Consider the following 14,869-nt stretch of genomic DNA (forward strand, 5'->3'; position numbering starts at 1 on the left):
ATGGAGTCTTGCCTCTATCTTGGAAGCTAAAACGTATTCCTGTAAACTGTAAGGAACAGGAAGTCAACTCCTAATATGGTCATCCCAGGAAGTTCTGAGGAGACAGACTGTCTAAGGTGGCTCCCCATTCACCTTTTGTCAGGTGTGCTAATGACCTGACCTGTTGTCTGCTAAGGGAGGTATTGACACTCAGAGTAATGTGTATTGAGGGCTCGTTAGGGAACCATTGTTCTGTGTCTGACTATAGTTTACATTTATTGCCCCCTGGGGCTTCTGTCTCCTTGCATTGGTCAAAGCTATCTGACCAATCACTGTTGACTCATTTTCAAGCCCTCATTTGCATGGGCTGGAGAGGACCTTATTGGGAACTGCAAGTACTTTACAATTGACCAATGGGAAAGCGGTTGTTGGGGGAAGGATGTTCCAATTTCTGTATAAAAGTGTGCTGTGTTCTTATATACAATATATATATATTCAATAAATGTTGTTGTTCCTGTTTTACCCTCATCTCGGAGCTTTGTCTCGTTATTGGGGGAATCTGCTGCAGGGATTGCTATGGTCTTCCATACTCCCTTAGAGAATCACTAAGCTCTTGTAAGAGCTTGTGTAAGAGCTTGTTCTGCTGCACTCTCTGGGGAAAGAGAGGTTCACCCACAGGAACCTGGAGCCTTGTCGTTGGTCCAGGGTGGGTAGGAGATGCCAAGACCCTAACCAAGCTGCGGCGGTTCGTGGAGTCTGAAGTGCTTACGGTGTTTGGTGGAGTGCTTGGAGCCCTCGGGAAGCACTAGGAGCATCTGTCAACGGAGGTACCTGCTCAGGGGTGCCCTGTTCCGTAACAACTACTATGCGTTCATCTCTTGTCTTTGACTGTATTATGGATACATTTTGAATTGATTTTATCTTTTGAATACGAATAAAACCGATTTTATATTTTTCACCTTCAAGTTGGAGTGCAGCTATTTCTCTCTATACATTGCATATGTTCCTTGGAGACACCCTCTCAGGGAGGATCTGCTGTCTCAAGGGCCGATATTCTATCCTGCTTTACAGTCGCTGGCTTTAACAGCATAGCTATTGAAAGCCTGGTGTTGAGAGATTGAGGTCTTTCTGACTTTGTGGTTCACTATTGAAGGCCAGGAAGTCGACTTACAGGAAGATCTATCATCGTACATTTCATGGTGTGAATCACTGAAGGTGCACCCTCCCTAGTTTTCAGTAGCTAGGATTTCGGCCATTCTGCAAAAAGGGGTTGAACAGCGGTTGGCTTTGGGCACTATCAAAGGCCAAGTGTCGGCTTTGGCTACATATTTCCAACGCCCGTCAGCTATGCATGCCTTGATTCACACTTTCATTCAGGGATTGTGCCATATGGCTCCCCCGAGACGGTCCCCGCTACCTCCGTGGGATCTGAATTTGGTATTATCTGTTCTTCAAAAGCCTCCTTTTGAGAACATTTGGGAGATTTCTCTGCGTTCATTGTCTCAGAAGGTTGTCTTTTTGGTGGCTATCTCTTCTGCCCGCAGAGTGTCTGAATTAGCGGCATTGTCCTGCTGCTCAACTTATTTGATGTTCCACAAAGATAAGGTGGTACTCCGACCTTATCAGTCTTTTCTTCCTAAGGTGGTTTGATTTTCATTTGAATGAAGACATTGTGCTGCCTTCACTTTGTCCCAAGCATCCCAAGTAAATTGTCTTGCATTCTTTGGATGTGGTTTGGGCGAATGGGGTTTATCTGGTGGCCATTGAGTCTTTCAGAAAATCAGATGCTCTTTTTGTCCTTACCGAGGGACCTCTTAAAGGATTGGCTGCGCCTGCTGCGACTATAGCCAGATGGATCAGGCATACGGTTGTTCAGGCTTATTCTATGAAGGGTCACGTTCCTCCTTCCCCTGTGAAGGTGCATTCTACTAGGGCGCTAAGTGCCTCTTGGGTTTTCGCCATCAGGCGTCAGTGATGCAAGTTTGCAAGGCGGCAACTTGGTCATCTGTGCATACGTTCACAAAATTCTACAAAGTAGAACCTTTTTGTTGGTTCTCTTTGAGGGTGTTAGTTTTTCTAGGTGAGCTCCAGTTGTTCCTGGTTTGCTAATTTTAGGCTTTGGGGAATTAAGTTCTTCTTTGCGTTGTTTTTCCCACCCCTCACCCCAATTTACTTGGGATGCTTGGGACAAAGTGAAGGCAGCACAACTGCTTGAGACGTCCCAATGGTCTAAGAAGATATGGAGCTGCATCTGTCAATAGAGAAAACTGGGTTTTTGTACTTACTGTAAAATCCTTCTCTCTGAAGTTCATTGACAAACGCAGCACCCACCTTAGTTTCGTACCCCATTTTACTTGTAAGTAAAATGGGGTACGAAACTAAGGGCTGTAGCAGAGTGTTTGGGGTTATGCCTGCATGGACAGCCCCATAGCATAGGGGTGGTGAAGCTTTTTCCTGCCTAGTGTCTATTTCCTAAGAGGAGCATAACCCAATGGTCTAAGAAGATATGGAGCTGCATCTCTCAATGAACTTTAAAAGGATTTTACGGTAAGTAGAAAAATCCCGTTTTTGTTCCTGCTTATTGTGGGGATTGTAGGGTAGGTCATGTCTAGTCTGATTACATGCCCTTTTATAGGCTTTCTTGAGACAAGTGGTAGAATAGCCCCGTAAGAGAAGTATCTCTCTTTTTTTTTCTGCCTCTCTCTTGAAGTCTATTTCATTAGAACAATTCCTTCTCATTCTAAAATATTGACTATACGGGATAGATCTGATAAGTGGCTGTAAATAAAAACTGGTTGCATGTAAAATCGAGTTACCTGCCCACGGCTTCCAAAAAAAACTACTCAACAAATAACCCTCCGATTTTTTGTAAATATTCACATCCTGGAAGGTGATTGTTAGAAAATCACTTTCCATGGTAAATTTTAGATTAAAGTTGTTGTCATTTATTAATTGCATGAATCTATTCAGATCATCCATGGGACTGTCCCACACAACAAAAATGTTGTCAATAAAACGGAACCAAAAAATTGACCATTGCATGAACGGGAGTTAGTTCTTCTAATGAGTTTATAGAGCACTCCCATCCCCCCAGGTACAGATTGGCGTACGATGGGTCACAGCACGTCCCCATTGCAACACCTTGTACTTGGAGGAAATGGAAGCCGATAAACACGAAAAAGTTGTGATAAAGAATGAACTCCAGACTGTCAATGATAAAGTTGTTCAAGTCCCACTCGACTCTACTTTTCTGTGACAAAATGTGCTTAATGCATGCCAGACCTTTATCATGCAGGATCAAACAAAATAAGGCCTCTACATCAATAGCAACCAACATAGCTTGTGGTGGAATGTGTATACCATCAATATTTTGTAGGTGGATGGTATCTCGTATATAGCTGGGGAGATTTCGGACCTAGGCCCCTAGAAAATCATCTACAAATTTACTAAGGTTCTCAGTGAGGGAGCCATTGCCAGAGACAATGGGTCTCCCTGTTGGATGGTTTAAGCTCTTATACAACTTGGGTAAAGAATAGAAGGTTGGTGTGCATGGTAAGGCTGTCCAAATGAAATTCCAGTCGCATTTCTGATGACACCTTGCAAAAATGCTGTGTCAACTAATTGGTAAGAATCCGACTGGAACTTCTCAATTTTACTGGACGAGATACGATGATACCATTCCTTATTGTTTAAGATTTTGTAACACAGAGATATTTTTCATTATTTATCATAACGATATTTCCCCCTTTGTGGGAGGGTTTGATCGTAATCATGGAGTTTTGGGAGAGATTGTGTAGAGATTGTGTAAAGGGGAGAGATTTTCCTGGCTATTTTTCTTGAGTAGAATCTTAGAGATTTTGTTGCTTGTAAGTTTAAAAAAGGCCAGAACATTGTTATTGAGGTTGAGGGCTGGAAACTTGTCTGACTTTTTTATATTTTTGGAGGTCACTGATGTACAAGCCCCCAGTATGTCCGAGGTTTGGTTAACCTGGGAAAGTAACTGGTCAAGATCAGTCTGATCGATCCAATTGGAGGGATCATTATCCTCTAAGAGGCTGATTAGATTGTCAAAAGCTTTCATTTCTACAGCATTAAATTGAGAACTACATGATTGGTTTTTGTTGTATAGTAGTTTTAGAATGATTTTTCTGGCAAACAGTTGGAGGTCCTTAACCTCAAACTTGTCTATATCCTCATTAGGGCAAAAACTTTAGCCCCACTTTAAAACCTGTTTCTCAATACCAGTGAGTATGTGATGTGATAGATTGACAATATTTAACAAATCTCCTTGTTCTGTGTGTGCAGAGTGCAAATCAGTAACTTCCAATCTACAAGCGTTCATTGTGAATTGGGGTCTAAAAAAATCTCCTGTGTACTGTCTGATTCTCCTGCATCAGACAATGGTTGGTGGGGAGTGTTTACATCTGATGTGCACTGATTGTCACCACGTGAGTTCGATAAAGACGATACACCCAGATCACCAGAAACTTCTGTGACTGCTTAGACTGAGAAGGCCCTTTGGAGGAAAGAGACATGTTGGAATTAGAAGAGATATTAAGACATAGCTTTTTCAGATTGATCTTGACGTTTTTTTAATAAAAATTCTGTCATTCTTTTTTGAAAAGGGGGCAATATTGTTTTTGACATATTGTTCAAAGGAACCAATATGCCAAAAGATACAATGACTTTTTTTCTAGAAGATTTCTTTTCCTCATCTTTTTTCATTTCTCTATCCCTGAGCACTGACAGGCTGACCCCCCCACCCCGTCAACCTCTTTAGCAATGCTGGTAGCACTCATACATCTGTTTCCCAAGGACAACCTCTGGATATGACGCTCAGCAAGTGCACACATCTTCTTTGGTCGACCATGCTGAGGCCTGTTCTGAGTGCAACCTGTCCTGTTAAACCGCTGTATGGTCTTGGCCACCGTGCTGCAGCTCAGTTTCAGGGACTTGGCAATCTTCTTATAGCCTAGGCAATCTTTATGTAGAACAAAAATTATTTTTTTCAGATCCTCAGAGAGTTCTTTGCCATGAGGTGCCATGTTGACCAGTGACTAGTATAAGACAGTGAGGGCGATAACACCAAATTTAACATACCTGCTCCCCATTCACACCTGAGACCTTGTAACACTGAGTCACATGACACCGGGGAGGGAAAATGGCTAATTGGGCCCAAATTGGTCATGTTCACTTAGGGGTCTACTCACATTTGTTTCCAGCTGTTTAGACATTAATGGCTGTGTGTTGAGTTATTTTGAGGAGACAGCAAATTTACACTGTTATACAAGCTGTACACTCACAATTTTACATTGTAGCAAAGTGTAATTTCTTCGGTATTGTCACATGAAAAGATATACAAAAATATTTAAACAAATGTGAGGGGCGTGCTCACTTTTGTCAGATACTGTGTGTGTGTATGTATATGTATATATATATATATATATATATATATAGAAAGGGGTTAGCTCGGTAGCGGGTGTGGGTGACCCCTTGGGTGGGTGCGTTACACAGAGAGACAGCCGAGGAGTGGTTGAAAACAACGGTCTATGGTTTATTCTTCCAATTTGCTGGAAACAAGTGCAAGCATCCAAACAGCATAAATCAAACAAACATAAAATAAACCCTGGCCACTTGGGGCGTCTACCTTCACAACACAGGAACCTACCTATGGTGTCTGTCCCAACCTACTGCTGGGCAGACACTGCTGGTCATACAGCAGAAGACCAATAGTCTATTTGTTTTCTTTTCACACAGAAAAAGTCAACACCACCTCACCTTCAGAAGTCTCTCAGCTCACTGCTCTCCTTAACGCACAAAGCCTCAGGATGCAGCAAATCAGTAGTCATCCTCTGGATAAATTATAGAGGCCTTAATTGCCTCATTCTGAATAGCTGAAGCTTTCCAACGTCCTTAAACCTTTCTGGCTATCTCTGCAGCCGACACCTAATAGTAATTGGTGAATTGTCTAAACAAGGCAGAAATGTATCTCCCGTCTGTGACAACACCCACAGATTTACCTGACTTCCTGTCACAATATATATATATATCCTCTCGTGTTGTAAAGTGGAGTCTAGTTGACACAGCGCTCATTCTGAGATGGAAGGTATAACAAATGAAAAGAATTATTGTGTAGTAGAAAGTGTTAAATACCTGATTGATTCCCGGTGTAAGATGAGGCTTTTGAAATGATGTGGATCATTTGATTGTTCCTACCTGAGGAAGGGCGTGAACATTTTCTATAGCTCAAAACTGTTGTATCTGGAACTTTCAAATATCTATATTTGTATATTTTTTTCTTTTTCAGTAAATATGGTGTGCAGCAGTCCTGGACTTTTTTTCTTGTATATGGCCTGTGGGAGGGCCTGATTGCTAGCACTTGCAAGGGTATTGAGTACTGTTTGTCTCTTCTGTTTTATATATATATATATATATATATATATATATATATATATACACACACACCATAGTTTGTAAACGCTATATGTTTCACACAAACCCAATTATTAGATACTTATTGGGATTTTTTTTTATTACCGAAGACATAGCCGAATACATTTTGGCCTAAATTTATGAAGCTATGATGTTTTTAATGGTTGTGTTTTTATGTAGAAATTCTAAATAGATTTAAATGAAATGTGTGTGTGTGTGTGTGTGTGTGTGTATATACACACACACACACACACACACACACACACACAAACTATATTGTTAAAAGTTATAGTGCGCCTGCCTTTAAATACACATGAACTTTAATGGCATCCCAGTCTTAGTCCGTAGGGTTCAATATTGAATTGGCCCACTCTTTGCAGCTATAACAGCTTCAACTCTTCTGGGAAGGCTGTCAACAAGGTTTATGAGTGTGTTTGGGAATGTTGGACCATTCTTCCAGAAGCACATTTGTGTGGTCAGGCACTAATGTTGGATGAGAAGGCCTGGCTTGCAGTCTCTGCTCTTATTCATCCCAAAGGTGTTCTATCAGGTTGAGGTCAGGACTTTGTGCAAGCCAGTCAAGTTCCTCCATCCCAAACCCGCTTATCCATGTCTTAGCCCTGGTTATGAAGGTGGTAAAACCTTCTGGAGCTGAGGTGGTTAAACTGATCACATTCACTCATTTATACTTTAATGAAAGATTACCACAATAGGTTAGTTTTCTTTCATCCAAGTTTTGATTCTCTGCAGGATAATGCATTTGCAAAGGCCTACACTAAAATCCCAACTATGCCAAAGGGACCCATTCTTTTGAAAATGCCCTGCCTGTTGCATTCAGAGGTCATTGCGTCTGTGTATGGTAATGCTTTGTTAAATGCTTCTTGTTTTATAAAATTCAGACTAATTCAAAGAAATAATGGGGTATATTTATTAGAGATTAAATAATATTTTTTCTCATTATTCATTGGTCAACAGTCACCCTATGTACAAAGCCTAACTAAGGGGCATTCCTGCATGCCTGCCCTTTAGCTTTGGATTTGCTTTGAGCACTGGGTTCTTCAGCATCCCTGATACCCTGGAGGAGATACTGGCAATGTGGGGGTGGGAATGAGATGCATGTCTCCTCTCTATTGAACCGATTTTAGCTGTCCCTCACTCAACACCCTACCACTGAGTGTGGCTAACAAAAGGTGAAATACTAGGGCTCAAGATGGTAAATAAAATAATATGTCAAAGGTCCACAAAGTCCATGACAATGTCCACAGAGAATCAAAGGGGCCTGTGAGAAAGGCTGTAGGTAGTAAGCAAACACTAAGGGCACAGCTCTTCTCTGGAGTGAAGCCGACTCTAGATGTAGCATAAAAATAACATCAGAAGAGGTCTCTAAGTGTAATATTTTTATTTATGCAAATAGAACAATCAGCCAAATAAAAACTCACATGGAGTACAAGTTCAAAAGGCTCATCTGGGTGTGACGATCCAGCAGCGGAGAGATCGTGCCTCCCGGCCAGGTACATGTGATGCCGCGGTATAGCAGGGAACTCACCAGCGGGGACCGAGCGATTCCAGGTAGAAGCTGGGTGAATGGCAGTGTGGAATGCAGCGGTGACTGGTGTGTGACGTCACCAAAGAGAAGGAGAGACAACGCGTATCAGTGCATGTGCAAGGCCCATACAGAGCATGCGCACTCCTTTCTCAAGTGATAAAGTGACGGGAAGGAGTCAAATTTAAATAGACAAGGTGGCAGTACATAAACCGTCTAATAGATGGTCACACAAAGTAATAATTCTAAAAACAGGATATATATCATGGTGATGCATACTTAGTGATAAAGAATGAACTGGAAAGTATATACTGGAGGTATATATTATTGTGACATATGTATATCTCCATAAATTATTAAAAGTCATATAGAGAGATTTTATAAAAGATGTTATGGAGACAGAAAAAATAAATAAATAAATCTCTAAGGATGTATCACCATGATGTATATCTTATTTTTAGAATTATTGCTTGTTGTGACCATCTATTAGAGGGTTTACACACTGCCACCTTGTCTATTTAAACTTGTCTCCTTCCCTTCACTGTATCACTTGAGAAAGGAGTGTGCATGCTCTGTACAGGCCTTGTATATGCTCTGCAACAGGTTGTGTCTCCTTCCCTTTGGTGACGTCACACGCCAGTCGGCGCTGTGCTTCACACTGCCATCCCTCCAGCTTCTACCTGAAATCACTGGGTCCTCGCTGGTGAGTTCCCTGCTATACCGCAGCACACTTCTACCTAGACTGGAGGCATGGATCTCTCCACTGCTGGATCGATCGTTACCCCAAGATGAGCCTTTTGAACTTGTACTCCATGTGAGTTTTTATTTGGCCGATTGTTCCATTTGCAAAGATTAAAATATTCCACTTAGAGGCGCTCTTCTGTTTCTTTTGTCCAGGAAATAAGTTACACATGAAATAATTCCTGTGAATTTGGCTGCTGTGGATTAAAACAAATGCTGTATATAATCAAAACACGGAATATAAAAGCGAATTTCATAGATAAACCTCACTGCTCCAAACCTTCATAGACATAATACAAAGCATGACTATAACAGAAATGCTATAACAATAAAAAATAACATTAAGACTAAGTATGCATACAGTATCTCACAAAATTGAGTACACCCCTAACATTTTTGTAATTATTTTATTATATCATTTCATGTGACAACACTGAAGAAATGACACTTTGCTACAATATAAAGTAGTTAGTGCACAGGTTGTATAACAGTGTAAATGTGCTGTCCCCTCAAAATACCTCAACACACAGCCAATAATGTCTAAATTGCTGGCAACAGAAGTGAGTACACCCCTAAGTAAACATGTCCAAATTGGGCCCAAAGTGTCAATATTTTGTGTGGCCACCATCATTTTCCAGAACTTAACCTTAACCTTCTTGGGCATGGAGTTCACCAGAATTTCACAGTTTGCCACTGGAGTCCTCTTCCACTCCTTCATGACAACATCATGGAGCTGCTGGATGTTAGATACCTTGCGCTCATCCACCTTCCATTTCAGGATGCCCCACATATGCTCAATAGGGTTTAAGTCTGGAGACATGCTTGGCTAGTCCCTCACCTTTACCCTTAGCTTCTTTAGGCAGTGGTCGTCTTGGAGGTGTGTTTGTGGTGGTTATCATGTTGGAATACTGCCCTGCGGCCCAGTCTTCAAAGTACATGTTTGCATTCACGGTTCCCTCAAAGAACTGTAGTTCCCCAGCATCTGCAGCACTTATGCTGCCTTAGACCATGAAACTCCCCCCACCATGCTTGACTGTAGGCAAGACACACTTGTCTTTGTACTCCTCACCTGGTTGCCGCCACACACGCTTGACACCATCTGAACCAAATAAGTTTATCTTGGTCTCATCAGACCACAGGACATGGTTCCAGTAATCCACGTTCTTAGTCTGCTTGTCTAAAGCAAACTGTTGGCGGGTTTTCTTCTGCATCATCTTTAGAAGAGGCTTGATGCAGTGTGTTTTGTGGCGTGGCGTATGGTCTGAGCACTGACAGGCTGACCCCCCCCCCCCCCACCCCTTCAACCTCTGCAGCAATGCTGGAAGCACTTGTATGTCTATTTTCCAAAGTCAACATCTGGATATGACGCTGAGCACATGCACTCAACTTCTTTAGTCGACCATGGCGAGGCCTGTTCTGAGTGGAACCTGTCCTGTAAAACCTCTTTATGGTCTTGGCAATCTTATAGCCTAGGCCATCTTTATGTAGAGAAACAATTATTTTTTACAGATCCTCAGAGAGTTATTTGCCGTGAGGTGCCATGTTGAACTTCCAGTGACCAGTATAAGAGAGAGTGAGAGCGGAAATGCCAAATTTAACACACCTGCTCCCCATTCACACCTGAGACATTGCAACACTAACGAGTCACATGACACCAGGGAGGGAAAACTGCTAATTGGGCCCGATTTGGACATTTTCACTTAGGTGTGTACTCACTTTTCTTGCCAGCAGTTGCGTTGTTATTTTGAGTGGACAGCAAATTTACACTTTTATACAAGATGTACACTCACTACTTTACATTGTAGCAAAGTGTAATTTCTTCAGTGTTGTCACATGAAAAGATATAATAAAATATTTACAAAAATGTGGGGGGTGTACTCACTTTTGTGAGATACTATATAAACCATGAATAATTGCAAGTAAAAATTCCCAAATAAAAGAATGCTCTTGCAGATGTAAACAAAACAGGTGCTCAACTTCTTAGTGCCTCCAATGTTCGCATACAGACAGACACTCACTACAAGTTGTTGTCCTACTTTTGCTAGTCAGTAGTGCTTGTGTTTGGGGATATACCTGTAAGTCTCCAATGGCTCGTTCCTTTGGGTCTTTCTCCGATGATGTACCATTATGCATGCAAGTAAAACACCAGGGAGGATCTTATAGCAAAAAACTTTGATTCTATTAAAAACACACAGAAATATTATAAAAAAAATTCACACTTACATTTGTAGGTGCCTATAGGAACCAGCACTGGGTATGTATGGCTTGCATAGAGAGGAAAACATTGCCCCAGCTGTTCATGTGTAGAAAACGAGCACGTGCTCTAACAGGGGGAATATGTCGCCTGAAATGACGTCAACATGAAGGCCGCACCTTGACTGGTTTCGCCTATTGGCTGCAGAAGGAAGAAAGTTAACTTTCCTAGTAGACACATAAATCACTATGTACACCTAACAGCTTTTATGCACAACTTCTGGAAAGCTTCTGCGTGCAAATTTGACTTCAGGCTTAAAAATCTACTTTCCCCAGGGCAGTGGGGCAGTATAGATGACATTTGCTGGCTGCTACTGTTACCTGGTGTACATTCACCCTTTTATAAATGAGGTGAATGTAACTGTGGCATTCTAGGCAAATGCTGTCTAATGTCACTTGGCTAGATAGCAGTAAAGTAATATTAATTTGTAAAGCAGTAAAGTAATATTAATTCATTAATGATTACATTTTCCAACAAATCCTTTGATATATTTATAAAGTGCACAGGTGATTAAAATTCTGTAGTAACATACTGCTATAAGCCTAAGAAGATAGACTTCCACTGTGGGGGATATTTGAATGGTATTTGAGCTAGTTTAACAGATGTTATCTATGACACTGCTGACTTACTTCTTTTAATTTGTTAGGAGAGTTTGGAGAGTGCGCTAATGGGAACTCACCAGGAGATGGAGATGTTTGGCAGTCAAACAGCATTTCCAGACAAGTTATTGCATCGAAAGGAGTCTCTACAAAATCAACTGATCAGCATTCGTGTGGAACTGTCACAAGCCACTACAGTAAGAAATTAGAAAAATATATATTTCCTCTATTTAAACAGTTATACAAATGTGCTTTGCAGTGAAAATAAGTACTATGCATATGTATACATCTACAACTCATTTCTAGCACAAGATTATGTATGTTTACTCGACACGTAAACTAGCCCAATTTGTTTTTCAGGCATTAAACAACAGCACTATGGAGTATGAGATCCTAGAGGCAGAGGTTTCTGCTTTGCATGATGCTCTATGGGAACAGCTAAATCTCAACATACAGGTAAGAATGGAATGTCACTTAGGCATCCTGGGCAGCTTGGGGGGGGGGGGGGGGGGTAAAAATGGTTGCGCTCAACTGCTCAACCTCAATTTAACATGACCACTAGCCATGCTTAGTACACACTGCCATGGTGCTGTGCAGAAAAATTTGTACCACAGGTTACTTTTGGCAGGCAGAACCTCTGCCCAGTGAGCCAGTGCTGCAGGCTTTTAAGGATTAAGAAAGACATCCAGGAGACAAGCTATTGCTTCTAAACCACCTTCAAATGTTTCTGAAAAGTGATACAGTGCAGATCTATTTTTAGATGGGTGGTAATATTAGCTGCAAGTGTAAACAAGCCCTTAAAGCTGAATTTCTCTTTCCTTCGCTGACAGACACAGCTTCAATTCTTCAGACCAGTGCGGTTTATGCTGTCTCTCTTCAGGAGTAGGACTACGTGGAAACCATTTTGGTTATGCCTCTGGGGCAGTCCCAGGGGGTATACCATCACTTCCTGCTGTAGAACTCCAGTTTTTTTTTTGCCTAGTCAGGAGTAAGGACCTGGCTCTCTGCTGGTATCTGCAGTCCTTTCATTTTTTCCTATTAAATGGAATTTTCTACTATTTTTTTTAATTAAATTTTTGTTTCTGTGTGAACTACAATCAACTGTTCTTTTGTGAACTACAATCAACAGCTAGACTGGGCGATGCACTGGACATCTTAGGTGCTTACAGCCTTCCCAGTCTGGCCTGTGAGTGTGACCCAACTGTTAGCTCCGTGCTAGGTTGGCCGTGACATAGCCCCACTGGGCGGGGGCTTACCAGCGAGTGAAACACCTTGCAAGGTTGCATAGCCCTGCTCACGACAGCAGTCACAACCAGAGTCGCAGCGTACCTCAGGCCCTAGCACCCCCATTCCAAGATGGTGGGGTGGACTGCTCAGAGTGGTGTCTGGTGACCATGGTATGGTGAGTAGTGTCCCCCCTCCTTTCCTGCAGAATTGCTGGGGTGGTCACAGGCCCATCCTGGGGATGGTAGGCCCCTCCTGTGTCCTTCCTTCCCTTGTGTTTTCCCCCTTTTCCTTTGCAGGGTTCCCCCCTGAGTAGGTGTCCTCATCTGTACCCTGCCCCCCCCCTGGCCCCTTTTGGGGGCATGGGTGAATTTGGGTAGGGGGGCTGCATGGTGCTGGGCCGTAGTAGCGGTGGGTGATGCTGCTTTCGGCCCCTTGTAGGGGGTGTCTGTATCTGGGTGCTGCAGGGGGGGGGGGGGGGTGTGGTCATGTTTGTGTAGTCCAGCGGTCATGCTTTTGGTTTCCTTATAGAGTTTCAATGGTGGCCATTTTCCTGTAGTCTAAAGTAGTGCTGAGGCTGTGGGGGCCTCTAGTGTCAGGTCAGCCTTTCCTCTCCCTCTTTCCAGCAGTGTGTCAGACCGTTTTGGTGCTATCCAGCTCAGGTGGTGAGTCTCTAAGGGTATATATCCTTCCTCTGCTGTATTCAGCGCTGCAGGTGCGCTGATTCTTGTGGTGCCCCAGCGGTGCACGGGGGGGAGGGGCCTCCCATTTTTTTTTTTCAAAAAAATAAAAAAAATTTTTTTTGGGTGAGCAGCGGGGTTCCGTTTACCCCTTTGTGGTATTGGAGCCTATGGAGCGCATTTCACCACCCGATCCACTCCTGAAAGCTGCAGAACCCTCTGCGTCTCAGGTCTCAGTCTGCCCTGGCAGCCATGATGGCAGCCCTGCCGTCACTAGTAGCCAAAGTAGATATAGCCCTGCAAAGGAGGCCTGCCAAGAAGCGCCCCTTGCCTTCACCTGTATCCTCTGCTTCCTCAGATTCTAAGGTGGATTTGGGCGCCGCAGATTAGAGTGAGCCCACTGGGTCTGCGTCCACGCACACTTTCATCCATCTGGATCACAGGAAAAGGGCTTGAGATCCACCCGTAGCTTTGTGACCCTGGAATGGTAAGTCCAAAGAGGGCACTTTGGGTTCCACAGACAAGCCTTCTAACCCACGTGTGTGGTGGGGGGACCTCTTCGCTTCTTTCCAGATCCATGGACCTTGATCATTCAGGACAAATGGGTCTACGAACTGATTCAGTTCAGTTACAAGATCGAGTTTCGGTCTTTGCCTCCGGTAAGGTTCTTTCCTTCCAAATTACGCCTGTCTCCAGAGCGGCTACAGGGCCTCTACGGAGAGGTGCAGGACCTGTTAGCACAAGGAGTTATTTTGCCAGTTCCAGAGTCGGAACGTTTTCAAGGTTTTTTTTCAAATCTGTTTACAGTTCCCAGGAAGGAAGGCAAGGTTCGTCCAATCTTGAATCTCAAGGCTCTGAACCATTTTGTGCGAGTTCAGAAATTTCAGATGGAGTCCATCTGCACAGTAGTAGCTTTCCTTTATCAAGGAGATCTGCTGGCTGCTATAGATCTCAAGGATGCTTACCTTTATATTCCAATATATGTCGAGCATCAGGGTTTTCTTTGTTTTGCAGTGGGCGAGGAGCACTTTCAATTTGTGACATTACCCTTTGGTCTCGCCTCAGCTCCTCGATTGTTCACAAAGGTTTTGGCCCCAATGTTGGCCTTGTTACGGCAGAAGGGAAATGCGGTACTAGGTTACCTGGGCGATCTGTTTTTTGCGTGCAGAGGCTTCCTCGGCTCTAGAAGCTGACTTGGCCGTTACGATGTGAACTCTGCAGGAGTTCGGGTGGACACAGAATTTTTAGAAATCAGCACTGTCTCCGTCCACAAAGCTGGACTACTTGGGTCTGACGCTGGATTCGGCGTCAGCCTGGGTGTTTCTTCTTCAGACAAAAGTTCTGAAGCTACAGGATGCAGTTCGGCTCCGATTGTCCAACCATTGATCATCGCTCAGGACTTGCATGCAAGTGCTGG

At 43.1% G+C, this 14,869-nt stretch overlaps 1 protein-coding gene across 2 annotated transcripts in view; it reads left to right on the plus strand.

Moving 5' to 3' along the window:
• PLEKHA6 (pleckstrin homology domain containing A6) overlaps positions 1–14,869 on the plus strand; it is a 949,845-nt gene that overhangs the window by 501,932 nt on the left and 433,044 nt on the right. For both annotated transcript variants that reach the window (XR_014224910.1, XM_082245107.1), the window contains 2 exons: positions 11,596–11,745; positions 11,909–12,004. Coding sequence is in view for 1 of the 2 variants with exons in the window: in XM_082245107.1 (XP_082101233.1) it covers positions 11,596–11,745; positions 11,909–12,004 (246 nt within the window). In the remaining variant the exon portion in view is untranslated. The remainder of the gene's footprint in view (positions 1–11,595; positions 11,746–11,908; positions 12,005–14,869) is intronic.

The sequence above is a fragment of the Pelophylax lessonae genome (assembly GCF_965119305.1).
Source record: "Pelophylax lessonae genome assembly, chromosome: 2".
In the NCBI taxonomy this organism is placed as follows: domain Eukaryota; kingdom Metazoa; phylum Chordata; class Amphibia; order Anura; family Ranidae; genus Pelophylax; species Pelophylax lessonae.